General features: G+C 49.9%; 1 protein-coding gene across 1 annotated transcript in view; it reads right to left on the bottom strand.

Annotated features, from left to right (window-relative positions):
* ABTB3 (ankyrin repeat and BTB domain containing 3) overlaps positions 1-20,503 on the bottom strand; it is a 298,415-nt gene that overhangs the window by 64,369 nt on the left and 213,543 nt on the right. The window contains exon 4 of the mRNA XM_028088606.2: positions 13,195-13,347. Within this exon, the coding sequence (XP_027944407.1) occupies positions 13,195-13,347 (153 nt within the window). The remainder of the gene's footprint in view (positions 1-13,194; positions 13,348-20,503) is intronic.

Raw genomic sequence — 20,503 nt, 5'->3', positions numbered from 1 at the left:
AGCCAGATCCCATATGGCAAACTACTCCCTCACAAAGCCAGCTTGGATGGGAAGCTCCAATTTGGAAGCGAGCCCCAGATGCCATTTAAGATGTAGTTCTCGGTGTTGCTGTGAGCATCACAATGTGTTTCTGTTTTGCTTTTAACACTCTGAAAGCTCAGAACAAATCCCAAGTGTTGGCAAACTGTCTGTCGCCTGCGATATGGTTTCTGCCCCCACCCAGGTGTAGAAAGCCCTGCTGCAGAGGGCGCGTCCCTTGCGGCTGCCCGGGGTTCTGGTGGCCCCCTCTCCACCTGGGTTCCCTTGGCACCCACTACCTCACCTTCTTTGGGCTCTTCTCTGACCTAGAGCCTCTCTCCCTTCGTGTCACAGTGATTCCTCTTCATCAGTACCTTCCCTGGGGCATTGGTGGTCACCCGTCTGCCAGTGTCTCCCCCAAAGGCCTCCAGAGTTGAGACCTCTCTTCGAGACACCTGACTCTTACCCGACTACCCACGTCTCCACGTTGAAGCCTTTCTGCATCTGCATTAGTCCAGGAAAAGTCTTAGTCTGTTTATTTATAGTAGCAGCAACATACCTAGTATAACTCAACTCCCCCCCCTTCCTCCTTTCCTCCCTTCCTTCCTCCTTTCCTTTATTTCTTCCTCCCTTCCATCTTTCCACGATTACCTACTGGACCCACCTATGTGCGGGCTCCGTGGTAGGCCCCAGAATTCTGATTTCTGCCCCAGCTCCAACAAGATAAGGAGGCCAGCTGTCTAAGTCCATGCTGCATGACCCTTTCTTCTGGAATATTCTATGCCCCCTAACCTCTTCCCTAACTTCTTGCTCACCTGGGGCAAGGCCCTGCCAATCAGGAGCCATATGTGCCTTTGTCCACACACATCTTCCTTTCCTTCTGCTACCTCTTCCCACTAGTGACCCCACCTAAGGTTGCAAATGCAGCTGGTGATGGGTGCTCGATTGCTTTGAGGAGGTGGGGTACTCTAGCCAGTGATGGCCTTCAAAACTCCTGCTTGTCACTGGGGTGGGGAGAGGGGCCCCCGGTTAGCTGGCTGGGTTGATTCTCTTCCGGCATGCTGGGGTGGCTGCCTCAGCATTAGAGAGAGAAGGGTGGAGACACGCCTGGCCTCAGTCTGGGCCACAAGCCCTATCCCCGGTGGTATACAACCACATCTCATCAAGATACTTATTTCCCCTCTCTCTCAGAGGAAGCTGAGGCTATTGTTTTTCACAATAAGGAGCAGCAGACCTTCTTGGTCCCAAGTGGTGGAATAAAGATAATCACCAATATTTAATGTGCATTTACTATGACACAGTGTACTACATGGTTTCCATGCCACATGGTGCTAATAAATATATATTATTTTAGTTTTTTAAAAAGATTTTATTTACTTATTTTGGAGCGAGAGAGAGGGAGAAAGAGAGAGAGTGCAAGCGGGTGAGGGGCAGAGTAGGAGGGAGAGGGATAAGCAGACTCTGCACTAAGCACGTAGCTGGACTCAGGGCTTGATCTCACGACCCTGAGACCATGACCTGAGCTGAAATCAAGAGTTGGCTGCTTAGCCGACTGAGCCACTCAGGCGCCCCATAAATATGTATTATTTTATTTGATCCACCCACAACCTTATGAGGTGGGCAATCCCCCATTTTGCAGATACAGAAACTGAGGCCTAGAGAGGTGAGCAACTCGCCTAAGGTCACATAGAGAGTAAGTGGTCAAGCGAGAACTGGAACTCAGGTGTCAGGCAGCAGGGCCCACACTCCTAGCCGCTGCGCTCTGCTTCCTCTCTGTTAGATGCTCGGGGAGAGCAGCTGACTCCCTGGCAAGCTTGCTTTCGTGAAAAAGCCGTACACGGACCCTCTCATTTCAGTGGACAACCAGCTGGGGTGGCAACTTGCCTTTGGCATATTCAAAACTGAACCCATTATTACTTATCCCATATTGTCCTTGCCCTGTACTCGTTACTAGCATCCCTAGCTACATACTCTCCCAAGACAGAAACCCCAGAGTGACTTTTTACTGTAAAAATCTGGTGAGGGGAATAGGTACCACATGCTACAAAATCCAACAGTCGGGTGAGTTTCCCTCGCATCTCTGTCCCCCCCGTATGATGGGTTGAATGATGTTCCCCCGTCAATATGTTGACATCCTAGTCTCCCACCCGTAACTTTGCTTGGAAATAGGGTCTTTCTGGATGTAATCATGTTAAGATGTGGGTCTTAAACCCAATAGGACTGGTGTCCCTATAAGCAGATGAAAATGTGGGTGGAGATACAGAGAGAAGGCCACGCGAGGAAGAGGCAGAGATTGGGGTGATGCTGCCACAAGCCAAGGAACAGCTGGAGCTTCTAGAAGCTGGAAGAGGCAAGGAAGCATCCTCCCCCAGAGGATCTGAAAGGAGCACATCCCTGTTGACACCTTGATTTTGGACTACTGGCCTCCAGAACTGTGAGACCACACATGTCTGTTGTTCTAAGCCATCCTGTCCACGGTACTTTGTTCCAGAAGCCACAGGAAACCCGTACACCCAGTTTGCCAAACCGATACCACCCCGGGTGACGGTTTCATATCTATCCTTCCAGAGACAGCCTGACAGGATAGCAAACACAAGTGCATTCTTCACACAAAGCTGATACCTTATACACTATCCTGCATGGTCTTTTTCATTTGGTAACACGGCCATTAAAAAAAAAAATGGTGGTAAAATAATATACAACGCAGATGTACCATTCCAAACATTTTCAGGTGTGCCGCTCCGTAGCATTGAGTACGTTCCCACTGTTGTGCCACGGTCACCGCCACTCACCCCGGGAGCCTTTTCATCTTCCCAGAGCGGAACTCCATCCCTAGGAAACACTAACACCCCAGCCCCCGCCCCCCCTGCTGCCAGGGTCACGCTTAACACCCCTCACTCCCTCACCCCTGCACGGGTCACCAAGTCCTGCCCCTTCCACTTCGCTGTGTCTCCGGCCCTCCCCACCTCCCAGTCCAGCAGCCGGCTGCTCTCACCTGTTCCTGCAACCGCTTCTGGACCTCCGGCCCACCCCCGCCCGCCTCGGCCCATCATCGACATAGCCACCAGCCCCTCTTGTCCAAATACAAATCTGGGGGTGCCTGGGTGGCTCCGTCGGTTAAGCATCCAACTCCTGATTTCGGCTCAGATCATGATCTCAGGGTCCTGAGGTCGAGCCCCGCCTTGGGCTCTGTGCTCAGCGTGGGGTTTGCTTGAGATTCTTTCTCTCTCCCTCCCTCTGCCCTCCCCCCACACTCATTCTCCCTTGCTCTCTAAAATAAATGAATAAATCTTAAAAAAAAAATACAAATCTGGTGTTGTCTCCCTGCTCAAAGTCCGTGATGGCTCCCACCTCCTGCATATGCAGTCAGACTTCTGCACGAAAGAGCCCCCACATGCAGATCTCAGCCCCGCACTCCGCGCCGTGTCCCACGCCTGGTCCAGGGCCTGGCCCCCAGGAGGCGGCTCAGAGCCGTGGCGCTCGAATGGTCTGAATTCCTCATTTCCTCCAACACATGCTCGCAACTGGAGGCGTACGCGGTTCCCTCTCTGTGGGCGGACTTCCCTTCCTCTGCTCTCTTCACCTTCTCTACCTGATCAGTCTGTTCATTGTGCAGCATTCACATCAAAGGGCACCTCCTGCCTTTCTAGCCCTCCTGGGGCCCAGTCTTGACGGCCCGATATTAGAAGAGTTAGCATATTTTTCTGTAATTACTCGGAGGCCTCTCTGTCCTGCCCGCTGCCACCCCCAGATGGTGTGACAGCCACACGGTAGGTGTTCGGTGTGCGCCTGCGGAAGGCAGGACCGCCCTGCTAGCTCAGCTCCCGGAGCAGGCTTCGTGGCCTGACTCCGACGCCGTTAGGGGAGGACAGGGAGCCCCACAGTGACTCTCCTGGGATCAGGGCGAGGGCAGGTTTGTCTTCCAGAAGGCACTAATGCACTGGCATCAGTGTGGGGCAGTGGAGGCTCCGCTGGGGTCACCATGGGGCCTGCAGCACGGATTTCATGCCCACTGGACTGAGGAGGAGGCTGGCATTCTGTGGCGGCACCTTCAGCCCGGCCCAGCCCAACAGGCCGCGGGGAGCTGTAGGAATTTTCCGGAGCCAGGCAAGGACAAGGGCATTCCAAGGAAGGAGAGAGAGAGTGACTTCTGACTCTGTGAGAGGCTGGGGAGCCTTCCAGGGCCCACGGAGCCACGCCAGGGCCCAGGTGCTCTGCCTCCACAGGTGACCTTCTGAGGAACAGAACGGGGAGGCCCCAGGTCTGGATTCAGGGGTCGATGAGGAAGTGACTGAGGGAAATGGCTGGTGTGGATGTGGCTCCAGATCCCCTCCCCTCTTCCTCCAGGGTCTTCCGCCCATGATACCAAGTGTACCCTTAAATAAAGCAGGAGCGTCACAGTCTTTCCCCTTTGGAGCCCAAGGTGCTCTCTGAACACTTCCTCAATTCCTATCCGCCCCACACAGGTTCACTTTCTTTGTAGCACTCAGACTCTGAAATCACCTTGCCCATTTGTTACTACTGTTTATTGTCTGCAACTCCCCAGTGGTGCCTCAGTCCTGGGGTCTCTGTCCCCTCTGAGCCCAGAACAAGACCTGGCTCCATACAGATGCAGGGAGGACGATGGAGAGCATCCCTCCTTCTGACATCAAGAGCCAGAACTCCCCTCATCTGGCTGATCCTCTTATAGGAATGAGGGCCAAGAGCTCTAGCAGGATGGGGTCTGTCTCCTAGGGGACTCGGTGACCACCAGATGCTGTGGCTCTGACGTGGTGTCCCTATGCCCCCCACGGGGCCTGGCCGACCATCAGCACCCCATACATGTTTGGTAAATGAACCCAAACTCCCAGCTGTCATTATAGGGCTGGGTGGAAGGTACCAGAATCTTTTTTTTTTTTTTTTAAGATTTTATTTATTTGAGAGAGAGAGAATGAGAGACAGCATGAGAGGGAGGAGGGTCAGAGGGAGAGGCAGACTCCCTGCTGAGCAGGGAGCCCGATGTGGGACTCTATCCCGGGACTCCAGGATCATGACCTGAGCAGAAGGCAGTCGCTTAACCAACTGAGCCACCCAGGCGCCCCAAGGTACCAGAATCTTAAGACAGGTACTGTTGTGGTGCAACCTTCACCTTAGAACCTGGTTTGACCCAAACTGGACAAACGACAAAGCCTGTTAACCTCAAAAGGTGTCCAGGAGACCTGAGAAGGGTTAAAAGTAGCAGATCAAGCTCTGGTGCCATTCATTAAATTCATACTTGACTCCCTTCTGGGGTTCCCCACCCCATGAAGCAGGTGTCATCCCCATCTTTACAGGGAATGAATCTCATCCCGTGAGGCGGGTGAAGTGACTTGCCCAAGGTCACCTGTTACAAAGCAGCAGACCCAGATGAGAGCGTCTAGAGTGGGGTTTGGCACCTAGTAGGTGCTCAATAAATACAATGAAAGAGTGAAGGAAAGAACATAATGATGACCCTGGTATCCTATCCTGATACCCTTTGCACTGTACCACTCCCAAAATTACCCATTTTGGGACAGCTCAAAATCTGGCTTGAACTTAAGAGACACTCTTTGCAAAAAGAGTAGCCATTTCCTGGTGTGAGCTCGTGGTTCTCACAACCCCCAAATCCTGTTGGTACGCGCTGTTTATCAGCTAAGTTAGGATTTGAGAACATGCCTTATTACGATTATTTTATTTTATTTTAATTTTCATTGTTATGTTAATCACCATACATTACATCATTAGTTCTTGATGTAGTGTTCCATGATTCATTGTTTGTGCATAACACCCAGTGCTCCACGCAGAACGTGCCCTCCTTAATACCCATCACCAGGCTAACCCGTCCCCCCACCCCCCTCCCCTCTAGAACCCTCAGTTTGTTTTTCAGAGTCCGTCGTCTCTCATGGTTCGTCTCCCCCTCTGACTTACTCCCCTTCATTCTTCCCCTCCTGCTATCTTCTTCTTTTTCTTTTTTCTTAACATATGTTGCATTATTTGTTTCAGAGGTACAGGTCTGTGATTCAACAGTCTTGCACAATTCACAGCGCTCACCATAGCACATACCCTCCCCAATGTCTATCACCCAGCCACCCCCTCCTTCCCAGCCCCCACCACTCCAGCAACACTGTTTGCCTTATTACCATTATTTTAATACAGCCCCACTCTGGGGCAGAAAAACTGCCTCTTACAAATATAGGGAAATAAACAGTATTTAGTCTTTGTGTTTCTAAAATGTCTCAAGACCAATTATTAATAAGGAAATGTACAAACCCTGCCAGGATGTCTTACTTGTTCTTCCCTTTATTCTACTGCCTCCCCTCCCCGACTCCCAAAGGAGAGGGAAAAGAAAATAAAGAAAAGGCCAAATGTCCCAGGTTTAGATTATCTGATACTTTAATTAAGGAAGAATAAATGGGTCACCCCTGTCAGCTTACAGACTGCAGTCCCATCAAATGGTGCTCCTTTTGAATAGACCTGATCACCACGGTGAGGCTTTACCGTAGCTGAATAAAGACAAAAGAAGCGCTCGGGCCACATTTGGCCAAGGTCGCTCTGAAAATCAGTGGCTGTGCTAGCTTCAGACCTGAGAATCCTTGACTCGGTTGTTCTGCCCCAGCTGGTATCGCAGGCTGCCTCCCACCAGGACACCTCAGCCAGCTGGTAGGTAATTATATGTGCTAATAGTCACGACACTCTAGCCGCCAACACCAAGATCCCAAGTTCCTGAATTTGTTAGAACATCCAAGGACCTGCCCCTTTCTAGGGCTGTTTATTGAGAGAGGCAAGCTTCAAGCTCTGAGCTCCGCTCAGCCTGGCCCAGAACTAGGAGGCTGCCTGGCAACTGGGAGAATGAATGTCTGGGAGTGGGGAGGAGAGAGCCACAAGGAGACTGTGTTGTTACCTCCCCTCGCCAAGTCCTCCATTCTAGAACTCACCTGCCTCACAGTAGCTGTGTGACCTCAGACAATTTCCACAGCCTCAGTGAGCCTCAGCCTTCCTATCTGTAAAATAGGATAATAAAGCCTGCCTTGCACAATTGTTGGGGACTGCAGGCCATGAAGAGTGAGTGCCAGGCACAGAGTAGGTGTCCAATACCTATTTGTTGGATATCTGAATGAGCAAAACTTCCTGCAGACCGGAGACAGCAATTCCTGCTTCAGGTCACATGAAATGAGGTGGGAAAATATATGTATAGATGTGTCTGTATGTTGCCTAGATTGAAAAATAGTCTTTTTTTTTTTTTAAACTGGTGCATCCATCACGTACTGAATTTAGTCTAGTTAATGGAATTTCTGAGTTTTACACTTACTATTTAGGAAAGCTAATGAAATACTGTATTTTCTTTTTCTCTTCAAAAATGATTTCCAAACTTGAACATTTAGCTGGGCCAGTCGATGAGTATGTCTTCTACACATCAATCATGAATCTGGAGACAAAGGAGTGAAGAACTGAGAGCTAAAGGACTAAAAATAGCCTGGAGACCGAATGGAACTGACTTCTTTTGTTTCCCTGCTGTCCATGTGTGCATTCTGGCCTGCCAGGGCATCATGCTCGCGTCCTGGATGCCGGTAAGAGGTCCATGCTGGACGAGGCCACGGAGATGGACAGTGGCCCCTGGAAACTCGTGCTCAGTCTACAGAATTGCAACAAGGAAAAGAAGCATCTGGAAGAGGGTCGTTAGCATCCTTGAAGAGGGCTGAGTCTAGGACAAGGGTTGCGGAACCAAAAAATTGGTTGTATCTCTGGGTGTCTGGGCTCCTAACCCCTGTCACTTAGTATCTGTGTGATGCTGGGAGAGTTACCTAATCTTGCTGGGCCCTGATTTCTTCCTCCGTAAAATGGGACAGCACTACTTTCCTGGATAACAACAGTATCTGGTTTGAGGTCCACATGAGAAAATGTTAAAAGCCTTTAAGAATTATAAAGCAATATGGGGCACCTGCATGGCTCAGTCGATTAAGCGTCTGCCTTCAGCTCAGGTCATGATCCTGGGGTCCTAGGATTGAGCCCGGCACCGGGCTCCCTGCTCAGTGGGGAGTCTGCTTCTCCCTCTCCCTTTGCCCCCCCCCCCATCGCTTGTTTTCTCTCTCTATTAAATAAATACAATCTTAAAAAAAGAACTATAAAGCAATGCATAGGTACAAGTGTCCATTGTTATTTCAGGGATAGTAGAGGCGTGGGGCAATGCTAGTTAATAAAGACCATGTCATGAGCACTTTCTTCCTTTCAGGCCTTGTCTGCACAGGTGTCTCATGTTCTTGGCCCCACTTTGTGCCTGCACCAACCTCTGAGGGGGGCTGTTTTCATAATGGACATGTTATGGGTTGGGAAACAAAGGTCCAGAGAGGGTAACTAGCTTGCCCAAAGATGCACAGCTAATTAACCATGGCGGTGGGATTTGGATCTAGACCATGGGACTCTGGAGCCCAATCTCCTAACCTTTAAGCTATAAAGTCTCTTGAGAGCATCACAAACAAGAAGGAATACTTGGGCAGCCACAGTTAAGGAAACATCTTACTTTCCCTGCCACCCAGCAGACTCAGGACTGTTGCAAAGAGAAGAGCTGGAGCCTTGAGGACAGCTCCGATTCGAGCTGGGGACAGCAGGTGAGGTGGTGGGAGAGAGTCTGCAGGTAAGGTGCCACTTCTGGGAAACAGGCAGCAGGGGAGTGTTGTGGGCAGAGGATGGGCTTTGGAGTATGAGCCACGAGGACCTCATCCCTGGTACCTCCATCGATAAACTGTCTCCCCAACAGCTTCCTAATCTGTAAAATGGGAAGATGATACTCACTTCAGGAGGCTGCCTCAGGGATTAAAGGAGACAAGTAATGAATGTAAATCTCCTCCTGTAATTGATAACTGGCACACAGTAGGTGCTCAATAAGTGACTGCTCCTTAGCCTCTCCCCAAGACATGCTGTTATTCCAGGTGGCAAGGTATAAGGGATGGCCGTGCAGGTAGAAACTGCCTAGACAGCCTAGATAGGAACCCAAGGAGAGTACAACTCAGTGGTTAGGACTGTGGGCCTGAAGGTCTGGGCCACCTGAATCCATATCCTGGCTTCATCACTTACTAGTCCTATGATCTCGGGCATGCTATTTAACCTATCTGTGCCTCAGTTTCCTCATTTATAAAGTGGGCATAATAACAGTATCCACCTCAAGGTTTGGGAAATATCAGATATTAGTTAATCTGTGTGAAGCACTTCAAGGAGCCCAGCATACAGTAAGCATTCAATAAATGCCAGCAATGATGACTTACATCAGCCCCCTGCGTGTTCCCGGGGGAAGGGGAGCCTCTGGGTCTTCAGGGGGCTCTGTTTTATGCTTCAAACCCTCCCTTTCCTCGCAGACCCCAGTCAGATCCTGGAAGGGTGGAAATCGCTGCAGCCTGGGCACATGATTGGGCTAGATGAATTTCAGAGGAAGGGCAGTTCCTCATCGGAGGCACAGCCGGGATTTGAAAATGGTGATTACGTAGGAGTCGGAAGTCTTTCACGGTGTGTGTTCAGGTGTGAAGTCTCTAACCCCTCTGAGGGTCTGTGGTCCAAGTTTGCATCGATGGCATCTGGGGTTCTGTATTCAAGGTGTGAGGTCTCTGAACTCATTTAGGGTGTGGGTTTCAAAGTTTGAGTCTGAAGTATCTCGAGTGTGTTTAGTGTGTGAGGCTTCTTAAATCTTTGAAGACGTTTGTCCTAAGGTGTCTTAAAAATTTATTTTTATTTATTGAGGCATAATTGATGTATGGTATTATATTAGTTTCAGATATACCCAATAGAGTGATTTGACATTTGTATACATTGTGAAATGATCACCACCAGAAGTCTAGTTACCATTGGTCACCTTACAAGTTAATAACTATTACTGAATATATTCCCCATCCTCATGACTTATTTATTTTATAACTAGAAGTCTGTACTTCTTAATCCCCTTCACCCATTTTGCCCACTGCCCCATTCCCCTCTCCTCTGGCAACCACCAGTCTGTTCTTTGTATCCATGAGTCTGGGTTTTTGTTGTTGTTGCTTTGGTTTTTTAGATTCCACATATAAGTGAAATCATGCAGTATTTGTCTTTCTCTATCTGACTTATTTCACTTAGCATAATACCCTCAACATCCATCCATGTTGTTGTAAATGGCAAGATTTCACTGGGTTTTACGCTAAGTAGTATTCTACCATATATATATATATATATATATATGCTACATCTTTATTCATTCATCCATCAATAGACACGGTGTTTCCATATCTTAGCCATTGTAAACAATGTGCAATAAACACAGGGGTGCATGTATCTTTTCCAATTAGTGTTTTTGTGTTCTTCAGATGGAACTGCTGGATCATAAGGTGGTTCTATTTTTAATTTTTTGAGGAAGCTCCATACTGTTTCCCACAGTGGCTGCACCAGTTTGTATTCCCACCAACAGTGCATGAGCGTTCTCCTTTCTCCACATCCTCACCAACACTTGTTGTTTCTTGTCTTTTTGGTAACAGTCATTGACAGGTGTGAGGTGATCTCTCATTGTGGTTTTGACTCACATTTTCTTGATGATGAGTGATGTTGAACATCTCACAACGTGTCTTCTTTGGGGAACTGTCTATTCAGATCCTCTGCCCGTTTTATAATCAGATTGTTTGGTTTTTTGTTATTGAGTTGTATGAGTTCTGTACATATTTTAGACTCACACCTTGAAACACAGATCACCAAAAAAGTTCAGAAACCCCACTCATCAGCACAAATCCCCAATAGCAGATGGACATTAAACATTTAACAAACAACTTGGAGAACTCACTCTGAGATGAGGACCCTCAAACCACTCAGACAACCCACGCCTTGGACACAGACACCCAAACTTCTCAGCTCTCATACTCTAGACAGAGATGCCTACACAGCTTGTAAACGGAGACCGACAGATGGCTCAAGGGATTCACTCCACTGAACACAGATACCCAAGTGTTTGGAATGAGATACTCTGAATACAGACTCCCCACATACTTCCAGAACCTCACAATACAGAAACAGAGCAGAGACCTGCGGACAGACATATTTTGGACACATACCCAGAACTATTTTGTATACCATACACCAAGAATACAAATTCCCAAACAGCCAGAGACCTCACACCCTGGGAACAGCTAGCCAGTTCAAGGCCCCCAAGAACAAAGACTCCAACCAGCCAATAGATCTTACACATTGATAAATACCCTTTCAACAGCTCAGAGAGCTTGTACTCTGAGTTCAGAGACCAGCAATCCAGGATGCAGAACCCACAAGGAACCTAGGGACTTCCAACCCTGCACAGACCACACCAAATAGCTGGGAGACTTCAAACCTGGGGCACAGATCCTCAAGTAGCCAGACAGCTCAAAATGTGAGCACAGACCTGCCAACAGCCCACAGACACTGTGATACAGACTTCTCAGCAATTTGAAGATCTCACACGCAGGGATACAGACCCCCAAACAGCTCAGAAGCATTACACCCAGGGACATGGACACTCAAGGAACTCAAGAGACCTCACAAACTGAATGAAACCTCCCCAAAACTGTTTAGAAACTCCAGATGCTGAGAAATGCAAATCAAAACCACAAGGGGCTATCACCTCACGCCTGTTAGAATGGCTCTCCTCAAAAAGCTAAGAAAGAACAAGTGTTGGCGAGGATGTGGAGAAAAGGGAATCCCCGTGCACTGTTGGTAGAAATGTATATTGGTACAGCCACCATTCCACTATAGAAAACAGGATGAAAGTTCCTCAAAAAATGAAAAATAAACTACCCTATGATCCAGTAATCCCACTTGTGGGTTCATTTCCATAGGAAACGAAAACAGGATTTCAAAGACACCTCTGCACCTCCACGTTCAACTGCAGCATTAGTCACAGTAGTCAAGATATGGAAACAACTGGAGTGTCTGTCGATGGATGAATGGATAAAGTAGATGTGAAAAAATATTTATGTACATTATGGAATATTATTCAGTCATGAGAAAGAAGGAAACCCTACCATTTGCAACAGCTTGGATGGACCTTGAGGGCATTATGCTAAGTTAAATAAGGCAGACAGAGAGAGACTTATATGTGGAATTTAAATTGAGCTCAGAGAAACGGAGAGTAGAATGGTGGTTGCCAGGGGCGGGTGGGTGGGGGAAATGGGGAGATGTTGGTCCAAGGGTACACACTTCCTGTTATAGGATGAATAAGTTCTGGGGATCTCGTGTACAGCATGGTGATTATAGCTAAAAATACTGTATCCTATACACCCAAAATTTGCTGAGAGTAGGTCTTGAATATTCTGCCCACAAAAAAAGAAATGGTTACTGTGTAAAAGGATGGAGATGTGAGCTAATGCGGTGGTGGTCATCATTGTGCAATATTTAAATGTATCAAATCAACACCTTGTACATCTAAAACCTCCACAATGTGATATCAATTGTATCTCAACAAAGCTGGGAAAAAAAAAGAAAGGAAATGGCAACCACGACCCCTGAAAGCCAGCACAAGGAGTCCAGACAGTGCACACACAGGCACACACAGCTCCGAGCTTCCTGCTTTTTGCATTTAGACCCAGGTTTTGACTCAGCCGGAGTGAGTAATTGTATTACTTTTGCTTTGGGTAAAAATAAGCCCCAAAGCATGGTGTCCCTGAGTGGCCCAAGAAGAATTCCCCGCCTGAAGGAGAGGCGTGGATACAGACCTAGAAAAGAGTGAGCCAAGCCATCCCCAGGTATGCAAAGAAGCAGAGTTTGTGCTGTTTCTCAGCCAGCAACTGTCCCCTGCAAGGTGTTGTCAGAAACTACAGGAAGCCCGGCATTTCTTGTGGGGAGAGCGAAGAAGGCGGGAGGGAGAGGAGCAGAATGCGAGTAGAAAGAAGGAGAATAGAAAGAAGCACACGGTTATCTGGTCCTCGAAGAAGCGGAGCATTCCCACGCAGCCTTGCTCCTGTCCTCCCCCTTCCCCGCCAGTCCAGCCAGGGACCCGCTGCTCATCAGCCCCGCGCGTCTGTCACTACTACCGGCCGAGCCCGCACGGCCCGCGGGGCGCCCAGCGCGGGGCGGGGCTCCGGCTGGCGGGAAGGTGGGGGGCGCTGCGCCCGGAGGCCTGCGCGCGGCCGGCGGGGCCCGCTCTCCCCACCCCGGAGGGGCGCCCCTCGCTCGCGGGGCCCCGGCCCGGCCCGGCCTTACCTGAGCTGGCGCGGCTCGCAGTCCACGCCGGGCAGAAGCAGCCGGGCCGCCTGGCGGACGTCGTCGCTGTCCATGGAGAAGCTGCGGCGGTGGCCGGCGTGCGCCACGGCCACCCGGATCCACTCCATCAGCGGCGGCAGAACGAGGAAGGGCCTGCGCGGGAGGACGGGAGACCGTTAGGGCGGCCGGGTGGCGGGGGCTGCCGGCTCAGCCCCACCCCCTCCTCGCCGGTCCCCAGCCCCCCTAACCCCCCCCCCCTTTCCCCGGGGACCCTGCCTCTGATGTCCGGAGTGGTGGGAGAGCCGTCGCAGACATCCTGATCGCACCGGTGACCCCACCGGTGACCCCGGGGCAGGCTCTCCAGAGTCTTTGGGCCTCAGTTTCCTCATCTGCAAAGCAGGGATACCATGTGACGATCCTGGGAGTGTTATCTCCCTCAGAGATCATGTGAACACACAGGAGATGGCTCACTTAAAGCACCAAGCACAGGGGCAGGCCTTAGTAGAAAACCCCAGAAAATGCCTGGGGTGATGAGTCCTTGGGGCTCACCATTCTAGGCCCAACCCTAAGGTGTCCTCCAACTCTCTCTTCCTGTCTCCCCACGCTCCCTTTGTGGAGCTCTCTCAGCCCCAGTTCTGCCCAAGCACCGGGCTGCCAACAGGCTTTTTTAGCACCTGGAAAAGGTGCAAAGAGCCAAGTGGACAGGCAGTCTTCCCTGAGATCCAGGCCAGGCGGATGCCCAGTCAAGGCCAGCAAAACTGCCCTTGTTGGGGAGTGGAGGTGGGGGGGCTGCCAAGCCCCTGAAGCTCTGGAAGCCTCAGGTTCTTCGCGGGCTAATGAGACCACAGCAGGGGGGCAGCTTGTTGCAAGAATTAACTGAGACAATGCCCAAGGCTGAACTATATACTTTGTAATGCCATACATTTGTGCCAACTTCCTGTTTCTTCCAGTGATCATCATAAACTCTGTTTATTCCCATTAGGATTACTGGGTTGGTGGGGGAGCTTTTATTATTATTTTATTTATTTATTATTATTATTTTTAAAGATTTTTATTTATTTTTTGACAGAGAGAGACACAGAGAGCACAAGCAGGGGGAGTTGGAGAGGGAGAAGCAGACTTCCCACCGAGCAGGGAGCCCGATGCAGGACCCTGGGATCATGACCTGAGCTGAACCACCCAAGCGCCCCTGTGGTGGGGGAGCTTTTTTTTTTTTTTTAAAGATTTTATTTATTTATTTGACAGAGACAGAGAGAGCACAAGTAGGCAGAGCAGCAGGCAGAGGGAGAGGGAGAAACAGCCTTCCCGCTGAGCAGGGAGCCCAATGTGGGGCTCGATCCAGGACTCTGGGATCATGACCTGAGCCAAAGGCAGACGTGGTGGGGGAGCTTTTGAAGGAATTCTGATTTCATCTAGGATGGGGCTGGATATTGGTAGTTTTTAAAATCTCCCCCATGTGAATTTAATGTGAATCAGAATTACCTGGAGGGCTTGTTAAAATAGAAATTGCTGGGCCCCACCCCTAGAGTGTCTGTTTCAGTCGATTGGGGAGGTGGACAAAAATCTGTATTTCTTATGAGTTCCTGGGCAATGCTGATGCTGCTGGTCTGGGGCCACACTCACAGAACTTCTGCTCTAAGGTACTGTATGGGTAGAGGGGCTGGGAATCCCGTGTGTGTGTGTGTGTGTGTGTGTGTGTGTGTGTGTGTGAAAATGCAGATCCCCTGTCCTTATCTCCAGAGATGCTGACTGTGTCAGGTCCATGAATATAATTTTAAGAAGTGGCCCCTATGATATTGACTTAAGTAGACCAAGAAACACACTTTGAGAAATGTACTGTGTCGACCAACAAGGTTTCCTAGGTTCAGCAGAGCCCCTGCCAGGGCGAGGCAAGTGGGGTGCCTAGGGTGCAAAACTGAAGGAGGCCAGGCCATGCAAATGTGTTCGAGGCACCTCTCCTGTCTCATCTTGACCCCAGTGCTGCCATTCAGTCCAGCATGGCTGCCGTGGGGTGGACAGAGGGTCGTAAAGGAAGGGTTGACCAGGCAGCCAAGCCCCTCAGTATGCAGGCGTCACGAGCGCCCAAACCGAGTTTTTAGTAGTGAGTTCTGGTTTGCCTAGAGAGTGAGCTGTTTCTCCATTGTTAATATTCAACAGCTAAAAAAGCCTTTTACATTCATTTACATTCATTTCAATTAATCTCATGATCTCATCTAAATGCTTGGGACCAATGTATGAGCTAGTTAGATTATGCCTACTTTCTAGATCAGGAGAATGAAGTTTATTGAGGTTAAGGAGCATGCCCTGGATCACAAGGTTAGCAAGTACAAGAGCTGGGAGTCGAACCCAAGATGTTCGAGTACATACCTTGTGTGCCATAACCCCATGTGATACCGACATTCTCTTGTCTAACTTCCCAGCATGCACCCCCAGCAGAGCCAGCTGATCTGGTCATAGACCATTGCTGGTGCGCCATTTTCATTCCCGGCCATGTAGCTCAGTCCCCTGTCCGTAAGGCCTCCAGCCCTTTAAAAATCCACACCCCACTTAACCTTCAAACCACAGTGCAAATCCTACCTTACCCTAAACATTTCTCCTGATGATCCACCCTATGTGGACCCATCCCATGGCGGACCCCACCCCACTGGCTTTACCCCCGGGCCTTGCCGATGCCCCAGTTGAATGTAAAGTCCATCGGGGCAGGGACCCGGATCTGCTAGGTTCACTGATCCAGCCACAGCCCCATGACAGCCCTGGCAGGCTGGAAGCACTTAATAAGTATTTGTTCACAAGACAAAGATTTGCCAATTTCCTACTGGGTGAAATGGATGCAATCGAGTTTCTGGCCCCATGGACCCGTGGGGCAGTCTCCCAGGGAATTTCTGGCTGAGTCAGCCTGCTGCTTGGGCTGTCGCCCTCACTCTCTCGTTCTCTCCATCACCTAAACCGAATCAGGCACTCAATAAACACACACTGTCTTGAAATTGAATTGGATTCCACTGTCTCAGGTGAGCAAGACTTATTTTTGTCACCATGTCTCCATCACCGTAGAAACCAGCCCTGAGCGCTCAGAGAACTCTCCTCTGGGAGAACTCTCCTCCTCGGAGGCGGCACCCGCCAGCCCATGCTGCCTTTCCTTTGCTCAGTGCCCCCGAAGAGTGGCCCCCAACTTCCTGTCGCTGGGGGGCTGTGTCTCCCCCGCACACTGCCCTTCGGCTGCTGCCCTTTCTGTGAGGTGCTGAGGCCCAGGGCATGCCGCCAGCTCCTGAGGAAGCCTGAAGAGGACAGAAGGAGGCCCTGCTGCCTTCAGGATCACACCTGTACCAAGACAGCTAGCGAGCACCACAGTAAAAAAACCCTGAACCCCAGGATTCCAGCCTCCTCTGGAATTTTCTGTGTACCTGTTCTCCTTTCAACATCGTCTTCTCTTCATCACCCTGACTTCAATAGTTTATAAGCTCGTGAATTGTTTCCCAGCAACTCATTTAAAAATCTTATCTCGTCTATGCAGAGGCAGGGAGAAAGTGTTGTGATGTTTCTTTGGGAGGCACTGGAGATGGGAAAGAATATAGGGCCTTGAGTTAAGGAGAGGGTGGAGAAAGCTGAAGGAGAAAGACTGCATTCTCCTTATGTATTTTAAAGGGAACAATGTTCCACTGGCTACTGACTTTGTTCTGAAGTTGTCCTCAGTGACTAATGCCTAGAGGACGCTTGGGAAGCCCACGGCTTCGTGAAGTGGTTCTGAGACTGTGCTCAATGCCAGAATCATGGGTGTGTGTGTGAAAATTCCCAAGGCCTCAAGTCACCCCCTCCCCAGAGTTTTGGTTCAAGTCTGGGCTGGGGCCTGGGCATGTGCATTCTAAGTAAGCTCCTCTGGGAATTCTGGAGCAAGCTGGGTTTGAGAACCCCAAGTGGGTGGCCTGAGGTGAACAGAGCGGGGGAGGGACACCGTCCACTCTATTAGGGCAGTGGCCGTCGAAATCTTTGCCGTGGTGTTCAAACAGGAGGTCTGTGGGGTTAGGACCAGGGATTTCCGAAGGGAAGAGCAAAGCCCGGGTGGGCTTCTTGCAGAGTCAAGAGAGCAAGTCAGCTCAGGAAGGTTGTTGGGCCCAGATTCCAGTGGGAGATGGAGAACATGCATGGGTGGAGCCTTTGTGAAACAGTGAAGAGAAAGCTGGTGGGGCGGGGGGTGACCACTCAGAATTGAAAGGGAGTTTGGTTGGGGAGGGGCTGGGTGCTAAGGAGGATGCTACGGGACGTGGGAGAAGCCTGGTTTGTTTGGGATTCTGCAGAACTGGATTCCAGTCCTGAATCTGCCAAGAAAGAGCTCACAGTAGGACTCTGGCTCTGGTCTGCAAATGTTTAGGCTCCCAGTGTCTTCGTCTATAAAGTGGATGGGCTTGGATCAGATGGTCTATTTCAGGGGTCAGCAAACCTTTTCTGTAAAGGGCCGAATAGTAAATATGTTAGGTTTTCTGGGCCATCCAGTCTCCGTCTCAACTACTGAACTCTGCCACGATAGTGGGAAAGCAGCCCCAGACAATAGGCACACGAAAGAACCTTGCCACGTTCAAGAAAACTTTATTCACAAAATCACAACGGGTCTATTTGACCAGAGTCAAATGACCCTGGGTCTATTTGGTTTCTTCCTCCTCTAAAATTCTTTGAGTATATTGAAATAGCCAGCTTCCTGGGGGCTTAGGAAGAAGCCCTGAAGATGGGGAGATGCCCATGAAGGTCCTAGGGATGGGGACAGAAAGCTTTGGAGAGATTAGAAAACAGGACCCTCCCACAAAGAGGTCATGGTTGCATCTGGAGAACACTGAGCCACAGTCATACCCAGAGGTAGTACCCCAAGAAGAAAACCCAAACCTGGCCATGGGTGTGTAACTGATGAAATGTCATGTCATCTGTTAACCTCACTCATTCATCTAACAATCCTTTAGGGAGCACCCATGTCGTAGGCACGCTTCTAGGAGCTGGAGACAGAGTAGAGAACAGAACTTATCGGGTCCTTGTTCTCACAGAACTAACAGTTTAACAGGGACACAGATAAGGAACACATAAGTCAGTAAGTAATAAGCAATTACAAACTGCGATTAGTGTCAGGGTGCTGGGATAGAGAATAAACAGGGCTGAGGTAGGGAAGGCCTCTCTGAGAAGGTAACAAAACCTCAAAGATGTGAAGGAACTGGTCATATGTGAATGTGTGTGCAGAGAGATGGATGTTCCAGGCAGCAGTAACAGACTGTGCAAAGGTCCTGAGGCAGAAAAATCCTTTGCAGCTCACCAAGGCTTTCACGTGCATCACCTCCTATTTTGGCCCTCCAGGGCAATGGGGTGGCCAGGACATAAGTGAGGAAGGGTCACTGTGGTAGGCTGAATAATAGCCCCCAAAGACATCAAGTCCTATTCCTTGGAACCTGTCCATGTTGATGGCAAAAGAGACTCTGCTGATGTAATTCAATTAAGATCTTGGGAAGGGAAGATTACCCTGGATTATCCAGCTGGGCCCTAAACGCAATCACAAGGGTCCTTATGAAAGGGAAACGGGGAGATTTGACACAGGTGACACTGAAACCAGATGCTCCGTTGCTGGCTTCGAAGATGGAGGAAGGAGGCCCAAGCCGAGAAGTGCAGCCCTAGAAGCTGGAAAAGATGAGGAAATGGATTCTTCCCTCAGAGTCTCCAGCAGAACACAGCCCTATGGACATCTTGATTTTGGCCAAGTGGAAATAATTTGGGACTACTGACCCCTGGAGCTGTAGGAGAACAAACGTGTGTTGTTTTAATCCACCAGGTTGTGGTAACTCGTCACAACAGCCCCAGGAAATTAATATGATCACAAAGCCAGGGGACTGATAGGGTCACTGTGGGTTAGGGTGGAAAACACTGATGAAGAACGAAGAACCAGCATTTATGCTGAGAATGAAGGCAGCCACGGGGCTCTGGAATTTACCTCAGACACCTCTAAACTGCCTCATCCCTAAGGTCAGAGAATACCTGTTGGTATGGGCTGACCTGTATCCCCTCAAAATGCTTCTGTTGAAGCCCTAATCCCTAGGACCTCAGAATGTAGCTATAAAAATGAGGCCATCATGCTGGGCCCTAATTCAGCATGATGGATATCCTCATAAGAAGAGGAAATGAGGACACAGAGCCACCAAGGGTGTGCGCACACAGTGCGGCACCCGTGTGAAGGGGGGCAGCAAGATGGCGGCCATCGGCAAGCCAAGGAGGGAGGCCTCAGAAAAAAACCAACCCTGCTGACACCTTGACAGCACTGGCTTGGACTTCCAGCCTCCAGTGTGGTGAGAAAATACATTCCCTTTGTTCAAGGCACCTAGCCTGTGTTAATTTGTTAGGGAAGCCCCGGCAGACCAGTACATCTGTGGTTTAAATCCTGCCCTGCCCTGGAGGTTTTAGTCTGTGGTAGACAGGCTTCATTTGGAAGTTCAAGCTCTTTAGAGAGCTGGTGGATGTCCATTCATTTCCTACTGACCACAGTGGATGCGTTCGAATCCGTCTGGAGGCCGTGCCATGCAGAGGTCAGGGTTAGAAACTCGGGCTTTGGAGAGAGGCTGAGCAAGAGCGGGATTCCAGCTCCTCTACCTTCCAGCTGTGTGACCTTGAACAAGGTGTGTCAGTTGTCGTGCTTGAGGTTTCTCATCAGGAAAATGGGAATAATACCAGTACCTACTGAACAGGGTGAGATGGGCTGAATAATCCCTCCCCCCGCCCCCCCCAAGATGTCCACATCCTAATCCCTAGGACCTGTGAATGTTACTTATCTGGGAAAATGGACTTCGCACATGGGATTCTAAGTTAAGGAGTTTTGAGAAGGGAAGGCTATCTGGAATGATCCAGGTGGGCCCTAAATGCAATCACAAGGGTCCTCAGCAGAGGGAGGCGGGGAGGTCCAGGGAGGGAGCAGGAGGTGTGAGGACGGAAGGAAGTAAATGGACGAATGCAGAAAAGGGGCCATGAGCCCGAGGGATGCAGGTGCCTCCAGAAGCTACAAAGGCAAAGGGATTCTCCCCTGGAGCCTCCAGAAGGCACCAGCCCTGCTGACACCTTCCTTTTAGCCCAGTGAAACTGATTTCCTACGTCTGACCTCCCGAACTGTAAAAGGATACACTTGTATTGTTTTAAGTCTTCACACTGGGGGCAACTTTCTTTTCTTTTTTTTTAACAGCACCCACAGGAAATGAATACAGAGGGGTATTGCCAGAATTGGATGGGATGGTCCTGTTCTAACCTGGCCCCTGTTCCATAGGTGGTAGCTACGCTCACCAGCATCACTGGCGCG

The sequence above is a fragment of the Eumetopias jubatus genome, unplaced genomic scaffold (assembly GCF_037043125.1).
Source record: "Eumetopias jubatus isolate StellerSeaLion01/CBP00866 unplaced genomic scaffold, mEumJub1_p1.0 scaffold_8, whole genome shotgun sequence".
Classification (NCBI taxonomy): Eukaryota; Metazoa; Chordata; class Mammalia; order Carnivora; family Otariidae; genus Eumetopias; species Eumetopias jubatus.
The sequence above is the reverse complement of the archived record's forward strand: the minus strand, read 5'-3'. Positions and strand labels throughout refer to the sequence as shown.